This window comes from Durio zibethinus, chromosome 2 (assembly GCF_047325235.1).
Source record: "Durio zibethinus cultivar Kanyao isolate XHJ-2024 chromosome 2, ASM4732523v1, whole genome shotgun sequence".
In the NCBI taxonomy this organism is placed as follows: domain Eukaryota; kingdom Viridiplantae; phylum Streptophyta; class Magnoliopsida; order Malvales; family Malvaceae; genus Durio; species Durio zibethinus.
In genome coordinates, this window is record NC_143163.1 from 11,563,080 (window position 1) to 11,588,754 (window position 25,675).

At 30.3% G+C, this 25,675-nt stretch overlaps 1 protein-coding gene across 1 annotated transcript; it reads left to right on the plus strand.

Annotated features, from left to right (window-relative positions):
- The first annotated feature begins 621 nt into the window (after window positions 1–621).
- Window positions 622–4,431, plus strand: LOC111309277 (uncharacterized). Its single transcript, XM_022908312.2, has 6 exons — window positions 622–1,809; window positions 1,918–2,138; window positions 2,378–2,597; window positions 3,135–3,220; window positions 3,494–3,585; window positions 3,812–4,431. Exons 1-6 carry the CDS (start codon window positions 1,720–1,722, stop codon window positions 4,051–4,053), a joined length of 951 nt encoding a protein of 316 aa, XP_022764047.1. The 5' UTR covers window positions 622–1,719; the 3' UTR covers window positions 4,054–4,431.
- The last annotated feature ends 21,244 nt before the right edge of the window (window positions 4,432–25,675 follow it).

A 25,675-nucleotide genomic window follows, 5' to 3' on the forward strand; every position in this document is an offset into this window, starting at 1 on the left:
AAAATTTTGATAATGTATAGAAAAAATTTTGTGATATATTTAGAAGGTCCCTTAATATTCATGTCACCATCACAAATTATCTCAACAAATAAAAGCATCACATCAATAAAATTAAGGTATATATAATTAAGTTAACTGTTATATCAATATTTTTAATGAAAAAATTGACTTTATTTACGATTAATTGAAATAATAAAAAAACTAAATTTGTATACATTATAATAAAAAAATTCAAATTCAAATTTTGGTATAGTTCAAATTTTTGTATAGTATATGAATTTTTCACATAATTTGACTTTTAAAAAAAAAAAGATTAAGGAGTGGATGTAATAATAATAAAATAAAAGTGTAAATAGTAAAAAAAAAATTCAAATTTTGGGTAATACGAAAACTCGAATTCCCTCTAATCAAATAATATAGCAACAAAATCAATCTTGATGATTTTGCAAAAGGTTTTAATTCTTCTTGTTATGCAAGCCAAGCCATAGACTTAGTCCCGTTAAAAAAAGAAAAAAATTGAAAGAATAAAAAGATGAAGAAAAGAAAAATCCCACACAGAATTTTTTGAGAGTCTATGAGTGCCAATAAATATAAATATGAAAAAGTGGATGCCTAATTATTATTGGCTTTGGTATCTAAATTTTTTGAGAGTCTATGAGTGCGAATAAATATAAATATGAAAAAGTGGATGCCTAATTATTATTGGCTTTGGTATCTAAATTTTCTCTCTGTTTGTTGGTTCCTTCATGAAACTAAAGTTCTGCTACAATTGGATAAATTTGATACTTCTCTCTTCTCCTCCTCCTCTGTTTCTCTTATCCCTCTTTTTTTTTTTTCCTTTTTTCTGTGCTCTGCTTTCTTTCCTTTCTTTCCCGGGAAAGTTGATTCCTTTTTTCATTTTCGGTTAGAAAAGTGGTCTCGATCCAAGTAAAAAGACCCAAAACCATAAAATCTTTTACCCAGAAATCATGGGTTTCTGTTGAAACCAATAAAACTTGAAAATTTTCTGGCTTCTGTCATTAAAAAATTCCCCCCTTTAATTTTTTCTATCGTTTTCTCGAACTTCTTTTGTTTTTATTTCTATGTTGCCGTGAAATTTGGGTGTTTTCAACATAATTTGGCTGGTTTTGCGTAGTGCGTTTTTGGATTTAACTTGAAGAATTAAACGTTGAATGGTCGTGACTTTTTGCAAAGAGAGAACAAAAAATGTTTCTTCATTGTTGATCAAAGAAGAGTAGGCTTGAGTTTTCTTTAAGTTTAAAAGAAAAAACCCAAAAAAAAAAAAAAAAATAGTGTTATTTTCGCTTGTGTTCCATACTTTCACTTTTTGTTTTGGCTGAGAGAGGGTAGCTCAAATCCGCCGGTGCCGGAAAAGAGATGAATTAGACAACATTGTCCTCCACCGACGAAGACTTGGTTGAATAGAGAGATATATTTATTTATTTATTTATTTTCTCTACTTTTTCTGTTTCCTTAAATTTAGCCGTCCAAACGTCAAAATTTAGAATTTCTCTTCAGACACAAATTTGCATCATCTAACCAAATCGCGACAATCTCTCTCTTCCTCTCTCCTTGTGTTCGTCTCTCCCCTTCTCCTTCTCCTCTCTCTTTTTCTCTCTGTTTTTTTCTACTTCCTCTGTTTTCAGGGTTGAGGTAGAGAGAAACCAATCTCTCTCTCTCTCTCTCTCTCTCTCTCTCTCTCTCTCTCTTGTTGGAATCATGATTTTTGACACAGGGTTAACGCGATCAAACCTCGAGTGCTTTCTCCATTGCACAACACCAACAGCCAAATCCCAATTCCTTCCCAAGGTTAGCGATCTTTTTCTTTTTTTTTATGTAAACAAAATAAAGTTTTCATTATCTTGATTATGGTTTCATACTTTGTGATTATGATTATCACTTATGTTTATATTGCAGAGTGAGATGAGGAACCTTAATCGTTTATGGCACCCTTGGGAGAGAGAAAAGGTCGAATATTTCACATTGGGTGATCTTTGGAATTGTTATGGCGAATGGAGTGCGTATGGGGCTGGAGTTCCCATTGTTTTGAACAACAGCGAAACCTTAGTCCAGTACTATGTTCCTTATCTCTCTGCCGTTCAAATCTTTACCAGCAATTCTTCAATCAACGGCTTAAGGTAAATCTTTTTTTTTTCTTAATAAATATTTTGGCAGTTGAAATTTAGTTTTATCACATGAAGTTCATGGCAATCATTGAATTTTTTAAGTTGCTTCCCACTGGAAGTATGCAATTGAATGGTTTAATACCTTGATCGAGGTTATGCAATTAGATTGAGCGATTATAAAATTCTGCGGATCTGTGAATAAATTCATTGCAAGCAAATGTGATAAAATTTTGGGCTTGGAATTTTTATAGGGAAGAAACAGAATCAGGTGATGGCGAGAGGGAGTCATTTAGTGATTCATACAGTGATGAGAGCGAGAGTGACAAGTTATGGAGATGGGATGGATGCTCCTCGGAGGACGGAGGGTCCGATCAAGATAGCCTTTGGCATGTGAATAACAGGTTGGGTTACCTTTACTTTCAGTATTTCGAGAGATCAACTCCTTATGGAAGAGTCCCGCTCATGGATAAGGTACTTTTTTCTTACTCTTGTTCTTTATGTTCTTAGCCTTACTTATACTACTTATCTTTTTTATTTTTTATTTTACACTGATTACTTTGATTTGCATTTTATCTGCCTTCTGGCTTTTCCTCAATGGAACTGATTAGACCTTGAAAAGAATAGTCGTGGATTTGTCAGAATATAAGCATCTTATAAAAGATAAAATAAACTTTTGACCTCTGAATATGAAAAATTCTTCGCCTTTGTTTCTCTGCATATATTTTTTTCTCTTGTCCATGATCTCACTGTCTTCCTTTTCTTCAAGGATATTTATCAATTTATCATCCTTACCTGAGAGCATAAGTTGTTGTTTTTCATCTGAAATTGTCTTTTAACTTTAACTGTTGTCCCAAAGAAGAATAATTGATACGCTTTCAGCCTTTGTGGTTTAAAATTTGGGATGATTTGTGACCATTTGTTTTAGGCTTGAATTTGTTTCTTCAAGTCCCTTTACAGTATGATAGCATGTAGATTTTGTTGACGCGTTATTGCACTCTCCTTTCACAGATTAATGGATTATCTCGAAGAAACCCTGGTTTGATGTCATTGAGGAGCGTCGATCTTTCTCCAGCTAGTTGGATGGCAGTAGCCTGGTCTCTTTCTATCCTTTCCCTCTCTTTCACAAATAAATGCACACACGATAAGCAGTTTATAACCAAATAAAAGAAAGAAAAAAAAAGTTTATGCAAAATTAATGTAACTTCGATTGAATCTCTCTCTTTTCTTAACCTTTTGTACATTAGTTAATTAGCATTGGCACCTCTTTGAATATAGTCTGGTGATTATTTTTGTGCTCAACTTATTATAAAAGCTATATCGTTTCTGATTATTGACAGAGGATTATTGTTTGATATCGATAATATCAGGTACCCAATTTATCACATTCCCATGGGAAGGACCATAAAGGACTTGTCCACATGCTTCCTTACTTACCACACTCTATCCTCTTCTTTCCAAGGTGCACTTTCAGTTTATTTCTGTCAGCTTTTGTTAAAATCCCTTTCTTTCATTGGTTAAAATAATCATAATGATAAGAGGAATTTTAGAAAACTATTTTTTGTGTAAAAAAGAGAAGAGAGAGAGAGAGAGAGAGAGAGAGAGAGAGAGAGAGAGAGAGAGAGAATTGCTTGCTTCCAAGACCAAGATATATGTGCTTGTTTTGCTGATATTTGTTCTCGGTGCAGATATGGACCCCGAAGATGACATTGAGAATGCCGAAAGGAAGCGAAAGGAAGGGGAGGGCATCTCCCTTCGACCTTTTGGTTTGGCCACTTACAAGATGCAAGGAAATGTGTGGGTCTCGGGCAATTGTGGACGGGACCAAGATAGGCTAGTATCGCTTTTAAGCGTGGCAGATTCGTGGCTAAAGCAACTTAGGGTCCAACACCATGACTTCAACTACTTCACGGGGATTCGACGTGGCTAGACATAATTACTTGCAGTATTTTTCTCTGAGAACCCTGTGGAAGTGACTGATCCCTAATTATCAAGAAATAGAAAAAAAAGAAAACCTCTTTTCGGGTTTTTAGAATTTTGGTTTGTGCGTGGGAGATGTAGATCCTTGAGCTTGTGAGAATTGTGTTTGGCACGTGTGTTGTCTAAACCCATTTAACGGTCCATTCTGAGGCCAGCCTTACAGGATTTCAGCAGAGGGTATGGAGTTGAGTTTACCCTTATTTTTGCTATGTTTAAGCCTGTTTGTGGGCTTTATTGTAAAGAAATGGGTGAGGTCTGACAGGTGCAAAAGTAAGGCTCTTAAACTTTTGAAACTTTTTTGGTATTGTATGACATGTTCTCTTGACCATATGATAGCGCCAATTGAGATGAGCAAATTGCCGCCACAACTTCACAGTTTCCTTGCCACATATAATTGTTCGGTTCCTGTAGCGAATATGCAATCTGGACTATTTGTATCTTTTTCCCCACCCCACCCCCGCAAAAAAAAAAAAAAAAAAATCAAGTATGAGAGAAAAATGTTGACTTTGAGACCTTGGACTCTTGTGTGATTTTTAGTACTTTACATTGCATGTTACTATGTGACGACAGGCAGAGGAAGTAGTGGGAGTTCCTTGCTAGTCAAAAACATGAAGAGAACTGGTTGTGTGTCCAAAGTCCAAAGGTCTTCTGATCAAATGCCCCAAGTTTTACTTTTTTCAGTATCAATTACTGTCAACAAACTCCAGTCTACGACTTCCTTTTCATGGGTTGGGGGCCGGGGCCTGATACCGGTCTCGCTGTATTCCACTCCATTACTCTGTTATTGACTTCCTGCCTGTTGCCATTCCAAAACCATCTACAAACTTTTTACACAACACTTGGGCTACTGATACTACTCAGATATATCCTGATTTCAGGATAATTGGGACTAAATTAAATTAAATAAAATTGCCTTAACATTTTAGATGACTTGACTTGAAGGTTAGGCTGGTGTAGATTGCAATATTTGACTAAATTCTGTCTCTCTCTCGTACTCAACCTCAAAGCCATAGACAATGTTGAACGTGTCAAACTCTACAAGGCAAGTAAAAGCACCGACTGGATGACAGGCTTATTATAGCTTTTGTTTTCATCAGGGCACGTTAATTGGCTTCCCAACCACACAGAATTGCCACTAATGGCATGTTTCGTGCTCTTCTTTAAACGCTTTTTCTTCCAGCGTCTAGACATGAATCGGATTGATTTGAATCGTTGTGATATTTTGGATTTGGAATTGTAGAGATTCATTCTATTGCCTGTCTCAATTGAGCTCACACTTCTCGTTTTGAGACCGCTTTTGCGCACATAAAATAATTGAGTAATTTACACTGACAATAGACTTCAATCCATGGTATTGAATTAACGGTTTGAATGGATTAATTGATCTAAATCAATTGAATTTAATCAAATTGATTCGATTAATTTGATTTTGATAATTATCGATTAAATAAATTAATTTAATCGATTAATTAGATTGATTTTTTATTTTGAAAATTAATAATATAATCGATTAAATTAATTAATATTTTTAATATACTTTTAAATATATTATATAATATAAATATATATAATATTTTTTATTTATATTTTTAAGAATGAAAAATATGACATTAATGACAAAATTATAATGTTAGTTTATTGGGTGAAACTTATTGCAAAATTATTTTTCAAAATTGTTGATAAAAAATATAGTAAAAAATTCAATCCGAACCGAAAGTTATGTCGTTTTGATTATTTTTTATTATTCAAAATAGATCAATCGCTTCAATTATTTTTTAAAAAAATCAATTTTTAATTTTTAAAATCCAATTGATCAAACCACCGATTTTTCGTTCCTGCACCGAACTCCCAATGCACCGCACTAATATAAATACACTATGGTTTCAAATTAAAATGTATTTTCGGCCAAAAGTTGATTGAAGACAATCAATCTAGAAGACATTTGTTGATTCCAGATTTGCTCATGGCCTTCTAACATTAAAGTCAGCTAAATTTCCGTGTCTTCTTATGTTGACATCGAAAATGTATAGAATACTAGTTTGTAATAATAACCAGTCGCCGTGGCCACCTTAGAGAAAGAATTGACTTCACTAACTTTTTGAAAATAAACAATATTGAAACGACTCTATAAAGAATAAATGTTTTATCCTATCTTATTTGAGGCTATGATATGTATATTTATATTATAAGAAAGTACAAAAATATTTATATATAATTAAATGTATAATTATTGATAACATATTCTAACACGTCCCCTCAAATGATTGGGAAGAACTCTATAAAAATTTATTCTTAAATAGATAAAAAAAACTTGAGGAAGAAAGTCCATTGATAAATATACTGGGTAGTTGTGATTGAGAATGAACAAAAAGGACTTGAAGAAAATGCTTGCAAACAAGGTTTTGAACAAAGTGATAAGAGGTCTTTATATGTTTTGTGTGAGCATGAAAGATTGGATTGGCAGCAAGTTGAGTAGCACATATATTGTCAGAATATACAAAACAGGTAGTGCAAGAGGAAATTCAACCTCATTCAATATATAAGAAATCCAAAATGTATTCTGAGAAGCTATAGAAAGAACCATATACTCTACTTTAGTACTAGATTGAGCAACAAAAACTTGCTTTTTAGCACACCAGAAAACAGGATTGAAACCTAAGAAAACACAATGACCTATTGTAAAATGTTTAGGGTTTGGACAACCAACCCAATCAGCATCAACATAGCATACGAGATTCGGTGTAGTGTAAGGAAATAATCGAATACCTCAATTGATAGTTCTTTTAAGATATTTTAAGATTCGTTTTACAACCTAAAAGTGAATATCAATAGGCATATGCATAAATTGATATACTTATTGCACAGTATAAGTAATGTCAAGTCTAATAAAGGTAAGATATTGCAAAGCTCCAACAATTGTACAATATTGTGATAGGTCTAAAAGTAAAGTTCCATCATATAGAGAAAGCTTCTTTCTAGCAGTTACTGAAGTAGAAGTAGGTTTGCAGTTTTTCATACCTAAATGTGAAAGTAGAAACAACACATATTTTGTTTATGTCAACAACCAATGTTTAGGTGTACGATGTGCCTTTATTCCAAAAAAATAATGAAGATTATCAAGATCTTTCATTGCAAATTATGAAAAAAGTTGTGAAATAAATGAATGAATAACACTTAATGAAGAGCTAGTGAGAATGATATTATCCACATAAAATACAAGTAATATCATATCAGATAAAGAATGCCATATGAACATAGAAGGATTTGTTTGACTACTTTTGAAATCAAAAACATGAAGAGCAAAACTAAATCTCTAAAACTAAACTCTTAGAGCTTGACATGATGAGGATGATTAGGGTCCATAAACCCTAGTGGTTGTGCCATATAAACTTCTTCATGCAACTTGCCGTGTAAAAATGCATTTTTGACATCTAATTGCTTGATGGACCATCCTCTACTAACAGCAATAAAAAGAAGAATTTGAATAGTGGTGACTTTAACAACAGGGCCAAAGGTGGAGTCATAGTCAATACTTTTTAGTTATGTGAAGCCTTTAACCACTAATCTTGTTTTATACTGTTCAATGGTACCATTAGTTTGCTTTTTGATTTTATAGATCCAACTACTACCAACAACATTCATGGATGAATTATGTGGCACTAATGACCAAGTATTATTTTGCATCAAAGCAGAATATTCATCACTCATAGTTGAAATCTATTTTTCATCTTGACATGCTTCTTTGAAGGATTTTAGCTCAAGAGATGGATAATTTGTGGCATGTAAAGGGTATGGTACTTTGGGCCTTCAAGTACTATCTCAACTTTGTGTAACCATAGGATGTATGGTTTTAGAACCAGAAGAAGTGGAAAGCACAGATGATAGTTTAGCAGAAGGTGTCAACACAATTGTATCAAGTTAGAAATAGTTGTATTTGGGATTGAAGCATTTGGTAATGGTTCTGACACAATCATAGTCGGAGGTATAGGTAGAGATACCTCAGAACTAACCTCAAGAGACGTAAAAGAGTTAATGGGATGAGAAAGAATCCTAGGAGCTTTAGAACCAGAACATTTTACAAAAAAAAAGCTATTTTCATCAAAAACAACATGCTATGAGATATAAACCTAACCATTAGAGGGGTCTAACAATGATATCTTTTATGGACTAAACTATACCCTAAAAAGACACAGTGAGTGGATTTTAGGGAAAACTTATCTTTCTGATAAGGAACTAAATGAGGATAACAAGTACATCCAAAACTCTCAAATGATTGTAATCTTACACAAAGTTAAATAACACTTCAAAAGGAGAATGGTTACCCAAAACTAATATAGGAAGCCAATTGATAAAAGAAACAACTTTAGAAAATGCCTCAAGCCAAAAAGATCATGGTAAGGAAGCTTGAAACAATGAGTCAGGCCCATTTCCTCAATATGTCTATGTTTTTATTCTGCTAAACCATTCGGTTCATGGATATGTGGATAAAAAAATTTGAAAAAAAATACCATGGTGATCAAGAAGATTTTTAAAATCACCATTAACAAGCTCATTAGCTCCATCACATTGAAAAAATTTGATCTTATTGCCAAATTGATTTTTAACCATAGTTTTAAAATTCTTAAAACAAATAACACTATCAGAATGACACTTCAATGGATAAAACCAAGTTTAATGACTGAAATCATCTAAAAAAATAATATAATAACTAAAACCAGTAACAGTAGCAGTGGGTGATGGCCCCTAAAGATCACAATGAATTAATTCAAGAATATTAGAAGTTATCCTAGTAGATAAACCAAAAGGCAAACATTTACCTTTTCCTGCTTGACAAGCTGCACAAGTTATAAAATGAAAAATCCTTAAAACAAATAAACTTATTAGATTTTAACTATGTTGTAATCTTACTAGCTGGATGTCCAAGTTGTCAATGCCAAGTTATTCTAAAAATTAAAGAAGAATTATCATTGAACAAAGCTTGTTGGTCATATTGCCTCACACCAACGAATCGCTCCACATCTCTTGCAAAAATCACATAAAGGTTGCATTTAATTGGTCCATCCAAAAGTAACTTTCCCATGTGAAGATCTTTAATAAAAAAACACCAAGGAAACAAATAGAAACTACAATTATTATCTCTAGTTAGCTTAGCAATATACAATAAATTTTCCTTTAAAGTGGGAACAAATAGAATATTTTTCAATGCTAATTTTGTAGAACCAAGACATATAGTAGAATCACCAATACAAATGATGTCTAGAGAATTACCATCACCAATAAAAACACTTTCATTGCCAGCATAAGAAGTGGACTAATATATCAATGATAGATTAGAAGTCATATGACTATTAGCATTTAAATTTGCCAGCCAGTAGGCACCATTGTCATTGTCCATTAGAGCATTAAGTGGAGTATCATTTGAAACAGTAATAGAAAGATGAAGACTAGTAAAAAAATTACCCAGACTATGATCAGATTTATCATAGCGATATTAATATGTTACAGCAGTATGGTTAAATTGGTGTTAAATCTAACACTTTATGGAACGGTTTGCACGTTTAGAATGTGGAAAGTTCTTGTTATCACGGTTATTTGATTGAAAGTCTCATTAAGCCATATGGTTTGTACAAGAAAAAGATAAAAAAATCACAATTATTACACTCTTGATTAACCTATCCAATACACCTAAAATCATGGCGAGGATTATTGAAGTGCCGACCTCGATTGTTTGGGTGAGTTACCATGGCTGTCTTATGGGAACTAATAATAGCATTCATAGGTTGTGATGACAACACTTGCATTCTTTTCAAGTGTTGCTCATGAACTAATAATCGTGCTTTCAAATCATTAAAGAAAATGAGATTCTTTCTATTTTCAATAACAAAAACAAGTTGTTGATATTTAATGATATTTGGCTATCCATTCAAAGTACGAGTGACTAATTTTGAATCGGAGATAGGATGATTTATGGCCACTAAATTATCAGAAATATATTTGATCTTGGCAAGATATTCCTTAATAAACATAGTTCCTTTACTTAAACTCTATAACTCATCACATAACAGATCTAACTTTGCTTGACATTGTTGATGAAAAATAGTTTCTAAAATTATCTAAACCTAGTGAAAAGATGACAAGCCTAGGATCTGTGCTTGTACACTTGGCGACAATGTTACCTTCAGATAGGAGAAAACAAATTGATCTTTTTTCACCCACTTTGTATATGTAGGATTGGATGTGATTTCATTATCTTTAGTTATTGTTTTAGGAGGAGGTGCAATGGTGCCATCATCATGCCCTATTAAATCACTAAATAAAAAATGTGTTATCTGATCGCACCAAAGGAAATAATTTTTTGAGTTTAATTTAAAATAGATAACGCTAGAAATATTAAGGAAGAAAAAAGATGGTATGAAAGAGGATTGGTTGTTGGAAGCCATTAAAAGGTTTAAGAAATAATATATTTAAAGAAAGTTGTTGGAGTAAAATAATAAAAAGTAATTATTTTTAGATCTTAGAAAAAGACAAATACTTGGATCAGAATTGAAGATAAGGAAAGATATAAGGCAATCACTTTGATACCATGAAACGAATCTATAAAGAACAAATATTCTGTCCTATCCCATTTAGGGTTATGGTATGTATATTTATATCATAAGAAAGTATAAGCATATTTACACACAATTAGATATACAACTATTGACAACATATTCTAATAAATATATATATATATATAATTAGTATAAAAATTAGTTTTTTTTATATTAACACTTTTAAAATTTGTTAAAAATAATTTTTATTTTTATTTTTATATTTATCTTATTAAAAAAAATTTAATAATTTTCTTTCACTACAAGTATAAATTTAACTTAGGGATTTAAAAAAACTTTTTAACATGTGTTTCTATTAAGTTTTTATTAATCATATTTTTTACTTATTTTAATTTTGATTTGTTACTTGTTTCCTATTAAAATTTTGTCTTCACTTTGTCATCATCACACATATCAATTTTAGTTTTTTTTTTTTACTTATCTATATCTTACATATTATTTATGAGTTTTATCTAATTTATAAATGATTAATTTATTGTATGTAATTATTTTTTATGTAGTTAGTTATTCTATATTATAAAATGTAATCCCATTATAAAAACAAAAAACAAAAAACATGTTGTATCATGTATTTACTTACATTATTTTCTAACATTTTAATTAGTTTGAGAAAAATAAAAAAAAATCTTATACAGCATCACTAATGAAACCGTTGAGATAAATTTTCATTATGATTAAATTGTAAGAAAATATATAATTATTTAAATATTATATTATATTATGAGATATTTTTCTATATTTAATATGAGAGTATTTCACTTACAATTATTTTTAGTACAATACTATAATTATTTAATCACAATAAAAAATTATATAAAGGCCCACCACTTATAAATATGGGTCCAAATAAAATTTTGATGGTTCCTACACAATTTTAAATTGTGATTGATTAATTGTACTAAAATAATTGTACTTGTGAAAATGCACCCTTAATTTATTAATGCTATATTAAGTAATAAAATATTATAAATAAAATGGTTAATATTATAAGTAACCTATAATTAATAGTGAAATGTTCAGTGTGGTACCTAAATTTTAAAAATCTCTAATGTAGTGCCTAAAATATGAATTTATTAATTAATATGGTACTTGAAAAATTATTTGTTTGTCATTTGTCATCATTTGAAACTAATCACATTAGGGATGAGTACCAAATTAATTAATAGATTCTTAAGTATCATATTAGATATTTTTAAAGTTCAGGTATACATTGAATATTTCATTATAGTTTTGAAATTATTTATGACATAACTCATAAAAAATAATATTATAACATTGACCTCACTAACACAAATTCCTAGCTACACCGCTAATAATAACTTCGATGGACTGATATGTCACTATATGATTTATACACAAGCTTGAAATTGAAAAATTGCAAGCTTATACACAAATTTCATTTTGGTCTAAATAGCAAGTAGAAGGTAGGGGGTCAGAGATTGAGATTTGATTGAATGTATTTTATTTTAATTATGGCATATGATAAAGTTAGAATTCAAATTACAATATTTGAAATCCTTTTTTTCTCTTAAAGCTGAAATATTTTTTGTATAAAAAAAAAGTTAATTTTCCTTTTGAGATAAAAACGTTAATTTTATCGTTTTATTTGAAAAAGAGATTTAATTCATAACATGTATGTTAAGCAATCTTTCAACATAGTATGGTTGTTAAGTAGGTAGACATTGTGTTTTGTCAAGTAAATTTCAAATATTATTTCTTATTTATAAGAAAAAGATGGTGGTCTGCTATGAGCTTTTTTTGCTTCCCACAAGAATCCAACACTTTTATATTCTTGATCTCAGCCGTGTTATGATAGTGTATTATTGGTCATTCCAATAGAATTTGATAATAATTGACAACCCAATCTAGTTTCTACATTACTTTAATCTCATATATATATATCAATTACTAAATTATAAAAACAAGAAGATATGATAGAAAATTGACCTAATTAAAAAATGTTGTTACTATTACATATATACAATAATCAAAGTTTAAGAAATAAGGCTAAATATAAGTTAGTCAAGAGTTTTTGCTAATGCTCACTTCTAGCTTAATCTTAATCTATAATTTGAAAATCAATACATTAGATAACTTATTTAGCTCAGTCAACTAAGGATAAGTTTCTGTTGTTGTTAATTTTTAGTAGATACTAAGATTGTCTTTTAGCCTATTATAGTTTTGTTGTGGACTTGCAACTGTTACAACTGGGCTTGATGTGTTGGTGCTATTGTAGTGTTTTAATATGCTTTCGCGAAATTGTGGAACCATCAACTAAACTAGTCTTGAATCTAAGAAATAAAAAACATTGTTTGGCTAGTGTTTTGTAAGTCCATCAGCGAGTTGTTCATTTGAAGAAATGTTAAAAACTGTAAATGTTCTTGATTGGACTTGTTGCTTAACAAAATGATAGTCAAGAGCTAAGTGTTTCATCTTAGAGTAAAAAAAAAAATTTGCATTGAGGTAAGTGGCACCGATGTTATCACATAATAGCTGAGATTGTTTTTTACGTGAAAAGTTTAGTTTTGTCAGCAAATTTTAAACCAAAGTATTTTTGTAGCAATGATAGCAAAAGCTCTATCCTCAGCTTCAATAGATGATCTAACTATAGTTTTCTATTTGACCGACTTTCATAAGTGGATTTTTGCCAAGAAATAAAATGTAGCCTAAAGTGGAGGTCTTGTCATCCAAATTGCCAACCCAGCTAGCATCACTAAAGGCTATTAGATGTAGAAATGAAGTTTTGTGAAGAACCAAACCAGGATGCATTGTCCCTTTTAAGTATCAAAGCACTCTTTTAAATTTGTCTGGTGAAGTTGAAAGTGGAAGTGCAAAAACTATGACGATTTATGAATTGAAAAAGTAACATCAGGTCTAATTAAAGATAGATAATGTAATGACCTAACAAATTGTCTATATGTAATGGCATTGGCAAGACATGTGCCATCATAAATCTTTAATTGATTGTTGGAAGCTATAGGTGTATTTGTGCACTCACATATTAAATTTATCAAGCAATTCTCTGATGTATTTGTGCTATGACAAAAATAAGCTAGCTGAGAATGGAATGACTTTAATTCCAAGAAAAAAAAATATAGAGCACCAAGGTTTTTGAAGGAAAATATGTAAAATAGTTTGGCAATAAAATTGTTGAAGGTGCTGTGATTATTACCAATAATTATCAGATCATCAACATATACCAAAAAGTAAATAATGTCATAATGTTGAGCATAAATGAATAGCGAGATATTTTATATAGAGTTGATAAAGCCAAACTCAAGAAAAAACTTACTCAGCTCTTTATACCAAGCTCATGTAGCTTGTTTTAAACCATATATTACTTATTCAGCTTGCAGACATGGGTAGGATGATCCTTGTCAATAAATCCTGATGATGAAACATAAAGACATCTTTTGTTAAGGTTCCTTGCAAAAGTGCATTGTTTACATTTAGTTGTTTCAAAAGCCAACCATGATTTAAAGCAATACACAACCATTTTGCTGTTTTCATCACTAGACTAAAATTTTTTTTAAAACTCATGCTAGGTCTTTGCTGAAATCCTTTGGCCACTAATCGAGCCTTGTATCTATTAATAGTACTATCTACTTTTCATTTTGCATGAAACACCCATTTATTGCCAACTATATTCTAAGAAGAAATTTATGGAACTAGTGTCCATGTTCTATTAGCTAAAAAGGCATTAAATGCAACTGCCATTGCTGCTTTCCATTCTAGTAGTTTAGTGGATTGGGATGTAGTAGTAGGTTCAAATATGGCTAAAAGGCATGTTTATATGCAAGGTATAGCTCTTGGGTTTAAAATTATTATTTCGGAAATGTGTGTTCATGTGCATGTTCTGATAGGCTACAAGGGTAATTCTGCTTAAGTAATGGTTACTTAGATAATGATTCAGTATTTGGTAAGGAATATGATAAGGACTATAGTATTATGGTTAGCTGTATGTTACTAGTGGGAGTTATAGAAACATTACCTAATGGAGGATCATTTGCAGGAGTTGCACTGATGGGAGAGAATGTCATAGAAATAACATTTGAATTTAGTGCGGAAGAACAAGGTAGGAGTGTAATAGTTGAATCAATGTTATGTATATGGGATTGATCAACATCTGAAACTATTTTAAGAATGTAATTGTCTTTGGCAAATGGAAAAATAGATTCAATAAACTTGACATGTTGAGACATAACAACTTGTTTGTACATAAATCCATACATTTATATGCACTTTGGTTAGAAGAGTAGCTAGGAAACACATAAGGTCAAGACTCGAGTTCAAGTTTACTTTCAGTGTAAGGTTTTAGCCAAAGGTAACAAAGGCATCCAAAGGATTTTAGTTAGAGTAATTGGGTGAGTTGCAAAACATAATTTTATAAAGTGATTGGTTTTGAAAGATGGGTGTAGGCATTCGATTAATAAGATATAATATCATTCGGAATGTATGAGACCAATACTATTGAAGCATTAATGCTTGATTAAGGAGGATAAGATTAGTTTCTACAATATAGTGATGCTTTTTTTCAGAGGTTCAATTGTGTTTGATGTGTGAGGTGGTGTTTTTAAATGACAGATACCATTAGAAGCAAGCAATGATGACAAAACTTGATATTTACCTCCATTATTTGAGTAAATAGATAGAATATAAATGTTAAATTGCTTTTCAACATGTGCCTTAAAAGTTGGAAATATGTGCATAACATCATGTTAGCCTTAAATTGATATTTATTTTTAAAATAACAAAACATTAATGCTAAAATTTGGAATAAATTGCATTGAACTCAAAAAAAAATTTTGCCAGTAATTTTTTAATGAAAAGTGACTTGAGGCTAAAAAGAAACCTTTTTTTATTGAAAACATGTTTTATACAAAATTAAAAAAGAATGATCAATCCTTTGTGGACATGATTGATCCTCCATGCACAGAAACTAGAAGCATTGTTTGAAAACTCAGAAGTAATTGATCCATTCAAAAAATAGATCGATTGATTTTTTATACAAAAAGGTCCCAAACTTGAAAATTGCAAAAACGGATCGATCCCTTTTGAAAATGGAATTGGTTTCTTATATAGAAAACATCACTAATTTAAAACAATCAAAATAAATTCATCCACTTTGAAAATGGATTGTTCAATTTTTATGCAGAAAACTTCTTGAATTTGAAATTAGCAAAATGGATCGAACCCCTTCAAAATAGATCGATCAATTTTTTACAGAAACTTCAATCATTCAAAATTTTCTAAAATGGATCGATTCTAAAAAAGGATTGATCAATTTTTGTTCTGCAAAAATACGTTTTGGCTCAAAAGGCTAAAACTAATTAGCCCCTTCCAAAAATGAATCGATTGGTTCAATAGAGCATTTAAGACATTAAATGAAGGCAACAATTCTTTTCTCCTTTCTACATATATAAAGAGTTCTCCCACCAGATTATAAGCTATCAAAAGCTAAAAGAATTTATTACTATCCATCCTTAATCTCTTTTAAGCATTAAAGAGCAAATTAAAGTGTGAAAGAGCATAACTTCTTATCTTGTACTTAAATCCTCTTGTTATTGTTCATATCTTTTATTTATACTTTAAATTAGAAAACACTTAATCTTTGAGAGATTTTTAAGTTTGCAAAACACTTGTGTCTCATCTTGAGATTGTAAGCTTGAAAGGAATGTGACCCTTAAGAGTTATATGTATTGATTGTATCGAGTTTTGGAAAGGCTAGTTGTAATATTCAACATTTATATAATGGATTGAGCTCCTTGGCAAGGTTAAGGGAGAAGATGTTGGTGCCTTGTGGATGGAATGAACATCTATACTTTTTAGTGGTTGATTTTTCATCTTTACTCTTTTACTTTTCAAAGTATTTTACTGTGCATATATATTGTCTTGATTTGCTTGAAAACACATATTTGTGATCATTGTTTAATTTGATAATCAAATTGTTAAAATTTCTAATTAACCAATTCACCCCTTGGTTTATTCAATATTTTGAGCTAACAAATGGTATTAAAGCTAGTGCTCTATTTGGTAGGTCTAACAATCTTGGATTGATCCAAATGACTCAAAATGATGTTATGATAAGTGTAGGGAAATCATCAACAAGCTTCAATCAAAATGAAGATTAATAAAAGGTGTGTCTCTTAAAAATTAAAACGATTGCCACATCATTTGGTAATGAAGGTCATTCTATTATAAGATCTCATTTCTTTGTTAGTGACAACTATTTATATTGAAAGACTAGGATGAGACTATTCATTTAAGCTAATGACTATAAAGAATAAAAGGTAATTGTAAATGGTCCTCTTGTCCTAAAAAAATAGGTGAAAAATAAAGAAGTCATCATAGAAGAAAGTGAATGGGATGTAATAATTTTAAGATGGCTTAATTTAATGTTGAGGCAATGCATATACTTTTTTATGTATTAGGTCCTAGTGAATACAATAAAGTCTCCTTATGTGACAATGTGAAGAAAATTTGAGATAACTTGGCCATCGCTCATAAAGGTACAATCAAATGAAGAAAACCAAGATTGGCATGCTTATTCATGACTATGGACTCTTCAAGATAAAATCATAAGAGACCATCAATGAGATGTCAAATCATTTCATTGACATCATTAATGCATTGAAGGCTTTTGGGAAGACATATTCAGATATGGAAATAGTGAAAAAAATCTTAAATAATTTACTAAAGAGTTAGGAAGCAAATGTGACAACCATCGAAGAGTGAAAAGATCCTCATACATTCTCATTAGATGAACTTATTGGTTCTTTTTTAACCTATGAAATGAAGATCAAACATGGATAAAAATCAACCATGAAAGTTGTAATAGCCCCCAAATCATCTATTCAAGAAGAAGAAGAAAAGATTGAACAAAATGAGGTTGATGAGGATGAAAAAATGGCCATATTTGCAAAAAGATTCAAAAAATTCATGAAAATTTATAAGTTCTCAAATAAAAGAAGACCTGAAAAAGAAATAATCAACAAAAAATCTAGTAAAAGGGAAAAGGATCAAATTGTTTGCTATGAATGCAATAAACTAGGCCATATCAAATTGGATTACCCTTTGTGGAAGAAATAAAATGCAATGAAGCCAAAAAAAAAAAAAAGCAATAATTGTCCTATGGAGTGATAGTGATCACTCCAATTTTGAATTCAATGAGAAAAAAGTGGCCAACCTATGTCTCATGGCCCTTAATGCTCCTAAGGTAATTTTGAATTCCAATAATTTAAATTCATATACATTTCATCAATTGCAAGATTTTTTTGATGACTTAGCCATGAAATTTGAAAAAATAAACATGAAGTATAGGAAAACGATTCCCAAATTGAAAATAGAAAATAAGCTCTTTTGAAAATAAAAAATAAGCTCTTGACTAAGGCAAAGAATGAATTGGAAAAGGAAATTGAGATTTTGAAATTCAATGTTCATGATTTGACTAAAAAATGCAAATTTACAAAACTCTTTTTCTAGATTCAATATAGGACATCAAAAGCTAAATGACATGCTTTAAACTTAAAAAGTATTTTTTAACAAAGATGGATTAGGATATAATGGTAATGATAAAGAAACTCACTTGAAAAACTTTCTTGTTAAATCAAATTATTCAATTGAAGCATGTAGTATATATGCATATTGTCATAAATTGGGTCATTCCATGCAATGTTGTTTTTTGAAGAAAGTCATTCACAAAGGCAAACTCATTAGGAGTTTGTGGATTATAAAAGGAGTTAACACATTTTAAAATGAGACTATTGAGATGAAGTAGATTCCAAAAGGTACATAAATTGAGAATACTAATACTCAATGACCTAAGAAAATTTGGGTACCCAAAATAAAGGTTTGATTGTGTACTTGTAGATGGATAAGCATTGCTACAAGGTAAATTTAAGCAAGAACAATCTATGATATCTTGATAGTGGATGCTCAAAACATATGATAAAGGAAAAAAGTCAATTCAATGATTTAAAACCTAAAAGTGGATGAGATGTTACATTTAAAGATAACTTAAAGGGTCAAATTGAAGGAATTAGTTCCGTTGTTAACAATTTTTCTACTAATATTGAGAATGTCTTACTTGTTCAAGGACTTAAACATAACTTGCATAGTATTAGTCAATTGTGAGATAAAGGTCTTAAGGTTGTTTTTGAATCTATGTGTTATCAAGTGATTGATATCAAAATTAACAAACTTATTTTTATAGGACATTGCCAAGGAAATGTTTATGTGGTTCACTTGGATGACTTATCCTCTAAGAATGTTTGATTTATGGCTAAAACAAAAAAATGAAAAGCTGGATATGGTATAGAAGACTTGGACATGCAAGCGTACATGTGATTTCAAAACTTTCTTAAAATGATTTAGTAGTTGGCTTACTAAATTAAAGTTTAAAAATGATAAGGTTTATAATGCATGTGTTCAAGGAAAACATAGAAAAGTTTCTTTTAAACTTGAAAGTTGGGTTTCAACTACTAAATCACTTCAATTACTTCACATTGACCATTTTAGTCCTGCTAGGATAATGGGCCTTGGTGGTAAGCAATATAGGTTTGTTATTGATGATTTAACTAGATATACATAGGTTCTCTTTTTGCATTCCAAAAATAAAACTTTAGAAAAATTTATCACTTTTAGCAAACAAATACAAATGAAAAGGGACATTCAATTCTAGCATTAGAAAAGATCATGTAAAAGAATTGAAAAATCTTGGTTTTAATAACTTGTGTAGTAAAAATTGTATCAGCTATAATTTTTTAGCTTTTAAAACTCATCAACAAAATGGAGTAGTAGAAAGGAAAAATAGAACTTTAGAAGAAATGGCAAGAATTATGTTTCATGAAAATAATTTACTTAGATATTTTTAGATAGAAGCCATAAATTCTTCTTCTTATATTATAAATAGAGCTATGATTAGACCAATTTTGAAAAAAATCTCATATGAACTTTTTAAAGTCTAAAGGCCTAATAGAAGCTATTTTCACCCTTTTGATTGTAAATGCTTTGTTTCGAATTATGAAAAAGACAATCTTGGCAAATTTAATGCAAAAGTGATGAAAGTATTTTCCTAAGGTATTTTTTGAATTCAAAAGCCTTTAGAGTCTTTAATAAAATAACTTTGATTGTTAAGGAATCTATACATGTCATATTTAATGAATTTAACCCTCCTTTGAGAAATATTTTTCTTAAAGATGATATAGGTATATTTCAAAAAAATATTGATGATACATCTCATGACATTGAGAAGAACAATAAAAAAGAAGATGATGAGTTTTTAGAGTAACAACAAATTGAACAAGAACCTAATTTTCCTAGAAAAAAGAGGTATGTCAAAAATAATGAGATTATTGGTGATCCATTTTAAAGGGTAAAAACTATATATTCTTATAATGTATGTAATTATGTAGCTTTTCTTTAATAAATTGAATCAAGAACATAGATGAAGCCTTATGAAGTGATCACTGGATGTTGGTTATACAAAATAAATTGAACCAATTGGAAAAAAGTCAAATATCGAACTTAGAACCTAGATCTCATGATCATCCCACTATAGTTACCAAATGGGTCTTTAGAAAAAAAAAGGATAAAAATGGTAAAGTTGTTAGAAACAAGGCTACATTAGTAGCTGAAAGATATAGCCAAGAAAAAAGAATAAATTATGATGAAACCTATGTCCCAACTGCTAGATTATAAGCCATTAGGATGCTACTAGCATTTGTATATTTCAAAATTTTCAAACTTTTTTAAATGGATGTCAAGAGTGCCTTTCCAAATGGTTTTATAAATGAAGAGGTATATGTAGAACAATCTCCTAGTTTTGAAAATAGACACTTTTCAAATAATGTGTTTAAATCGACAAAAGATTTATATGGTTTAAAATAAGCTCCTATAGCTTGGTATGAAATATTGTCAAAGTTTTTGAATGAGAATATGTTCAATAGGAAGAAGGTCGATACTACTCTCTTTAGTAAAATGAAAGGTAAAGATATTCTCATAGTACAAGTATATGTTAATGATATTATTTTTGGTTTAACTAATGATTTCTTTGTCAAGAATTTGTTAAAACCATGCAAGGTGAATTTGAAAAGAACATGTTAAGAGAACTCATATTTTTTTGGAGCTATAAGTGAAACAAACAAAGATAGCACTTTCATCAACCAAGCTTAATATGTCAAAAACTTGCTTAAAAGGTTTAGAATGAAGAACTCAAAGCCATATTCAACTCTTATGAGCACTTCAATAAAGTTTTAAAAGGATGAGGAAGGTAAATATGTTGATTCCAAGTTATATAGGTTTATGATGGTTCATTATTTTATCTTACTATAAGTAAACCAGATATAATATTTAATGTGTGCTTATGTACTAGATTTCAACAATCCCCTAAAGAATCACACTTGCTTGCTGTTAAATGTATATTTAGATGCCTTAAAGACATCCTTAATCTAGGTTTATAGTATCTAAAAAAAATCATCATTTACTTTGCATAATTATTTCAATACAAATTTTGGTGGTTGTAAAATAGATAAAAAAAAAAAAACACTTCCAGTACATAATAATTATTTGAAAATATGCTCATATCATGGTTTTTCAAGAAACAAAATAATATTGCACAATCTACAATTAAAGCCAAATATATAGCCTCTGGTAATTGTTGTGCTTAAGTATTGTGGATTAAACAACAATGAGAGGATTTTGGAATGACCATAGATCACATTCTCATTAAATGTGACAATACTGTGCCATAAATCTAACAAAAAATCTAATTTAACACTCTAGAACCAAACATATTAAAATAAGGCATCACTTCATTAGAGATCATCTTAAAAAAGGTGATATTATGCTTGAATATATTGATGCCTTGCATCAATTGGCTAATATTTTTACCAAACTTCTTAATAGAGATAGATTTTGCACAATTAGAGATGAAATTAGGCTTAATGAATGAAGGAAATTGTGTCAATATACAAAGTATTAGCAGTGGGATATTAAAAATTTTTTAACTTTCTAGCAAGATCAATCAACAATATCATACAAATATAACAATTAATTTTTGCTAGTAATATATTACCTCTTATGCCGACTTCACTTTGTACCAAGCAAGAGATCACCAAATTTGTTTTAGCAAGCCTAGAGTTATCCAAACATCCAGCCTCTAATGATGATCCACAGGAATAAGGTGAAAGAACCTTCTCCAAAGGATGAGAAGAACTCAAAACCTAAATCTCTAGCTAGTGAGATTAGTTGATTACCTTTTTTGTGTTTTCTCTCAATTGTTCTTAATACATGAGATACCTATTCTCTTAGAATGCTACAAGAGAAGTGCACGGCTTAAGTTCTTTATATAGAAATAAGGAGTTAGTCAAAATCCTAGAATATTAGGGTTTCCTTATGCTTAATTTTATTTTTAATATAATAACCCCTTACCAAGTCACATTCTTAATAGGATTACTTACTTGGCTGGCCATACAATGTCCCATTTAGTATTAGACTTTTGATGTTTCTCTATATTGGATTTTAACTCAATAAATTAAATCCAATTTAATTTATCCTAATTTTAATCTTTCACAACATGTCTTATTATGTGTGACTTATTAAGTTCATTAGCCTGTTGTAATAAACATAAGTATTGTAATCCTTATAGTCGGACTTAAATGAATCAAACATTTTAACTTCATCACTAATTCTCTAATTAGCCTATCTCATGTTTATAGATCATGATCAATGCTAGCTATATTTTCATAACCCCTAATTGCTAAAGAAATTCAATGTGACTTGACAACCTATTCGTGCCTAGTCTTGATGTATAATTAATATCATTTCATTACTAAGCATTTCAACTTGAACATTGAGCTTGGTTTAGTGTTTACTCAATTTTTATTCAATCATTTTAAGTCTTGTCATTAGTATTAACTCACAAATAAGCTTTAGAATAATTCTAAACTCTTATTTCACTTTGGCTAAAAATGTCTCGAGTTAATTTAATCCAAACTAATTAAGATACTATTTTGATCACATAAGGTGATGAATCCCATCTAGATTATTTTATGCATCTTCATATGTCCATGTTGTCCAATAAGACTCAACTGGAGCATTCTTGGTTAGAACCATAAGTAAAGTAAAGTCAAAGTATAGTATTCATCATATAAGATCATAAGTAATCTCAAGTCAAACGATCACTTATACAACTATCACATGAGAATGCAGCTGTGGACAATATGTGAACTAACAGATAGCGTTATCATCTTGGGTCATATTCAGTGAACTTGTTCTTGTAACAAGTACCTATATGCTAGCTCAAGTTATGAGAAATGTTACTTGCTTCATAAGTAAGAGCATAACAATGTGTTGATATCAACAGCTTTTATCAATGTCCTTTCTTGACAAAGTATCAACTAGGAACAACTTACAAATAATGTTTTAATGTAGTGATGATCTCATAATTACAATCTCATTGTAATTCCCTTGCAAAGCATATTTATTCAAAGGGTTTTATATATAAGAAGTAAGTAATAGTAATTATGAGTATACAATCTCATAGATAAATAATGCCTTTGATAATAATAAAAATGCATCATATGACTTGTATCCCATAGCCAATCAAATTGGTTTTAGAGCATATTACCAACAATGAATGCTCTCTAAAATGCATATATGATGATTTCCTTAATTGTTAATCGCATGCTTGTGACTTGAACAAATTTGTTCATACTTGAATATACGTATTAGCTTGTTCAAATTATGATAGAATGAAAATTAATTCACAAATATTTGATGAAATCATGCATTTGATCATGTTTATATGTCATTTGAAACTTGCTAGCAGTGGTTGTCGTAACGGTTTTGGGACCGCCGACGTAAATGAGTTTTTAAAAATTGAAGTAAACGAGAGAGTCGCCACCAATCTTTGTTAGGGTGTGATTGGCCACCCAAAAGTTTATCTTTTCAATAAAACTATAAAAGTGGGTTTAAAGTTTATCGAAAAGATGAATTTTGATCGACGAAAATCAGGTTGGGTTCGGGAGTAGGTTACGCGTGGGGAAGGATTAGCACCCCTACAACGCCCATAAATTGGTACCATTTAATTATGCGCTATTTTTGGTATTTGATAAAATTTGTTTTAATTTGAAATTTAACACCAATTCCCTTCATTTGAAAAAAATAAAATTTTGCTAAAATATTTATTTAGAACTATTGAGAAAATCTTTAAGTTAAAGAATTATCTTAAAATTCTCCATCATCTAGGAAGAATTTAAAGTAACTCTTTTCGCCTAAGATTTAACACAATAATCCTTAAAATGAAATAACAATCTTTATAAAAAATAATTGTTAGTGACTCTCCAACATCTAGGCAGAGTACCAAGAATTATTTCTTTCAGAATGTTATTTTTAATTTATTTTATAATATCACAAAAAGATTTTTTTTTTAAAGAAAAGTATTATTCACTTTTTTTATTATAAAATATTTTATCATCGAACAACAAATTAAAGAGAGAATAATGCAGTCAATTATCGATGATGACATGCTAACGTATGTATGCTAATGAATGTCATTTACAATGAAATGCAATTTAAGAGTTGGATTCTTAAGTATAATGAGACCACCCCGACTTTCTAACATCTAGGCAGAGCTTAGGTGCGACTGTTTGTATTTAAGATCCCAATTTTGTTATACTTTTTATTTATTAATCCTATTATTAATGTGAATTAAGGACTCATGTGGAAAGACTTAAATCTCCTAAATACCCCATCATCTAGGGGGTATTCGAGAATAAATTACTTCAAATAGAATTTTCACACATGTCCTTTATGATTTTTAGGACTTTGGATTTTAAGAGGTTTTGAATTTTAGGGGATTTTGAATTTTTAGGGATTTTAAAAACCTAGGATTTTGAAAATTAAAAATTAGTGTTTAAGATTTAAGTAAAATGCGAACATCTCTAAAAATCTCCATCATCTAGGCGGACTTTCAGAGCAAGTTAAATTTTTTATAATTTTTGAAAACTAATTAAAAATTTCTTATGTGTTTTTTTTTTAAGAAAAATTATTCATAATAATTACCCAACATCTAGGCGAAATTATATGTTTGAAAAAATATTTTTAATTCCCTCCAACATCTATTATCTTATATTGTTTTCATTTTATTATTATTAAAAACAATTAGAAAACTTATCCTAACAAATTAAAAATTTATCATGCATAAATATAAAAAATATACTTAAAATAACAAAAATATATATATAAAAAATAAAAAAAATATTTTTTTTACTTGAACCGGACCGATCAACGGCAGTTCGGTTTGGCACGTAGTTCGATTCAGGAACAGTTCGAACCGGTTCAACTGGTTCACTGGTTGTTCGTGTGAATTGGCTGGAGTTGGCTGAGACGGGTCGACAAGTCAGTTTGCGTGGATCTCGGATCGGGTTCGATCCACGCGCGGATCTTTTTTACACTTGAAATGGCGCTGTTTTGGCCCTATGCTCAAAACGACATCGTTTTTGCTTTTATATTTTCTATAAAAGTGAGATTTTTTTTTTAGACTCAGTTTTCTATTTCAGAGGAAAAAAAAGGGAGAGAGGCCTCTGTCTCGCCGTCCGGCCCCTCGTCGTCCGGTCATTGGAGCACCATGCCGACCGCCTCCTGGTCCACCGTCGTCGGTGGTCAAAAATTTGAAAAGTGACCAGGACGTTTTGTTCAACCTCCTGAGCTCAGATCTGGTGCTCTTTTCATCGAAAGCGGCCTCGATTTGTGTAGATCGAGTTTTGAAGTTTTCGGTATCCTTTTCTTTCTTTTTTTTTTTTTTAAAACTAATTGATGCTTTTTTTCTTGGTACAAGTGGCTCGACGCTGGGTTCCTCCCTGCAGGGAGGACTATTTTTTTATTTTTTATTTTTACTTTTTTTTGGATTTTCGTAAATCTGTTTGGGTATTTTGAGAGGGGTGATTTTTTTGTCTGAGA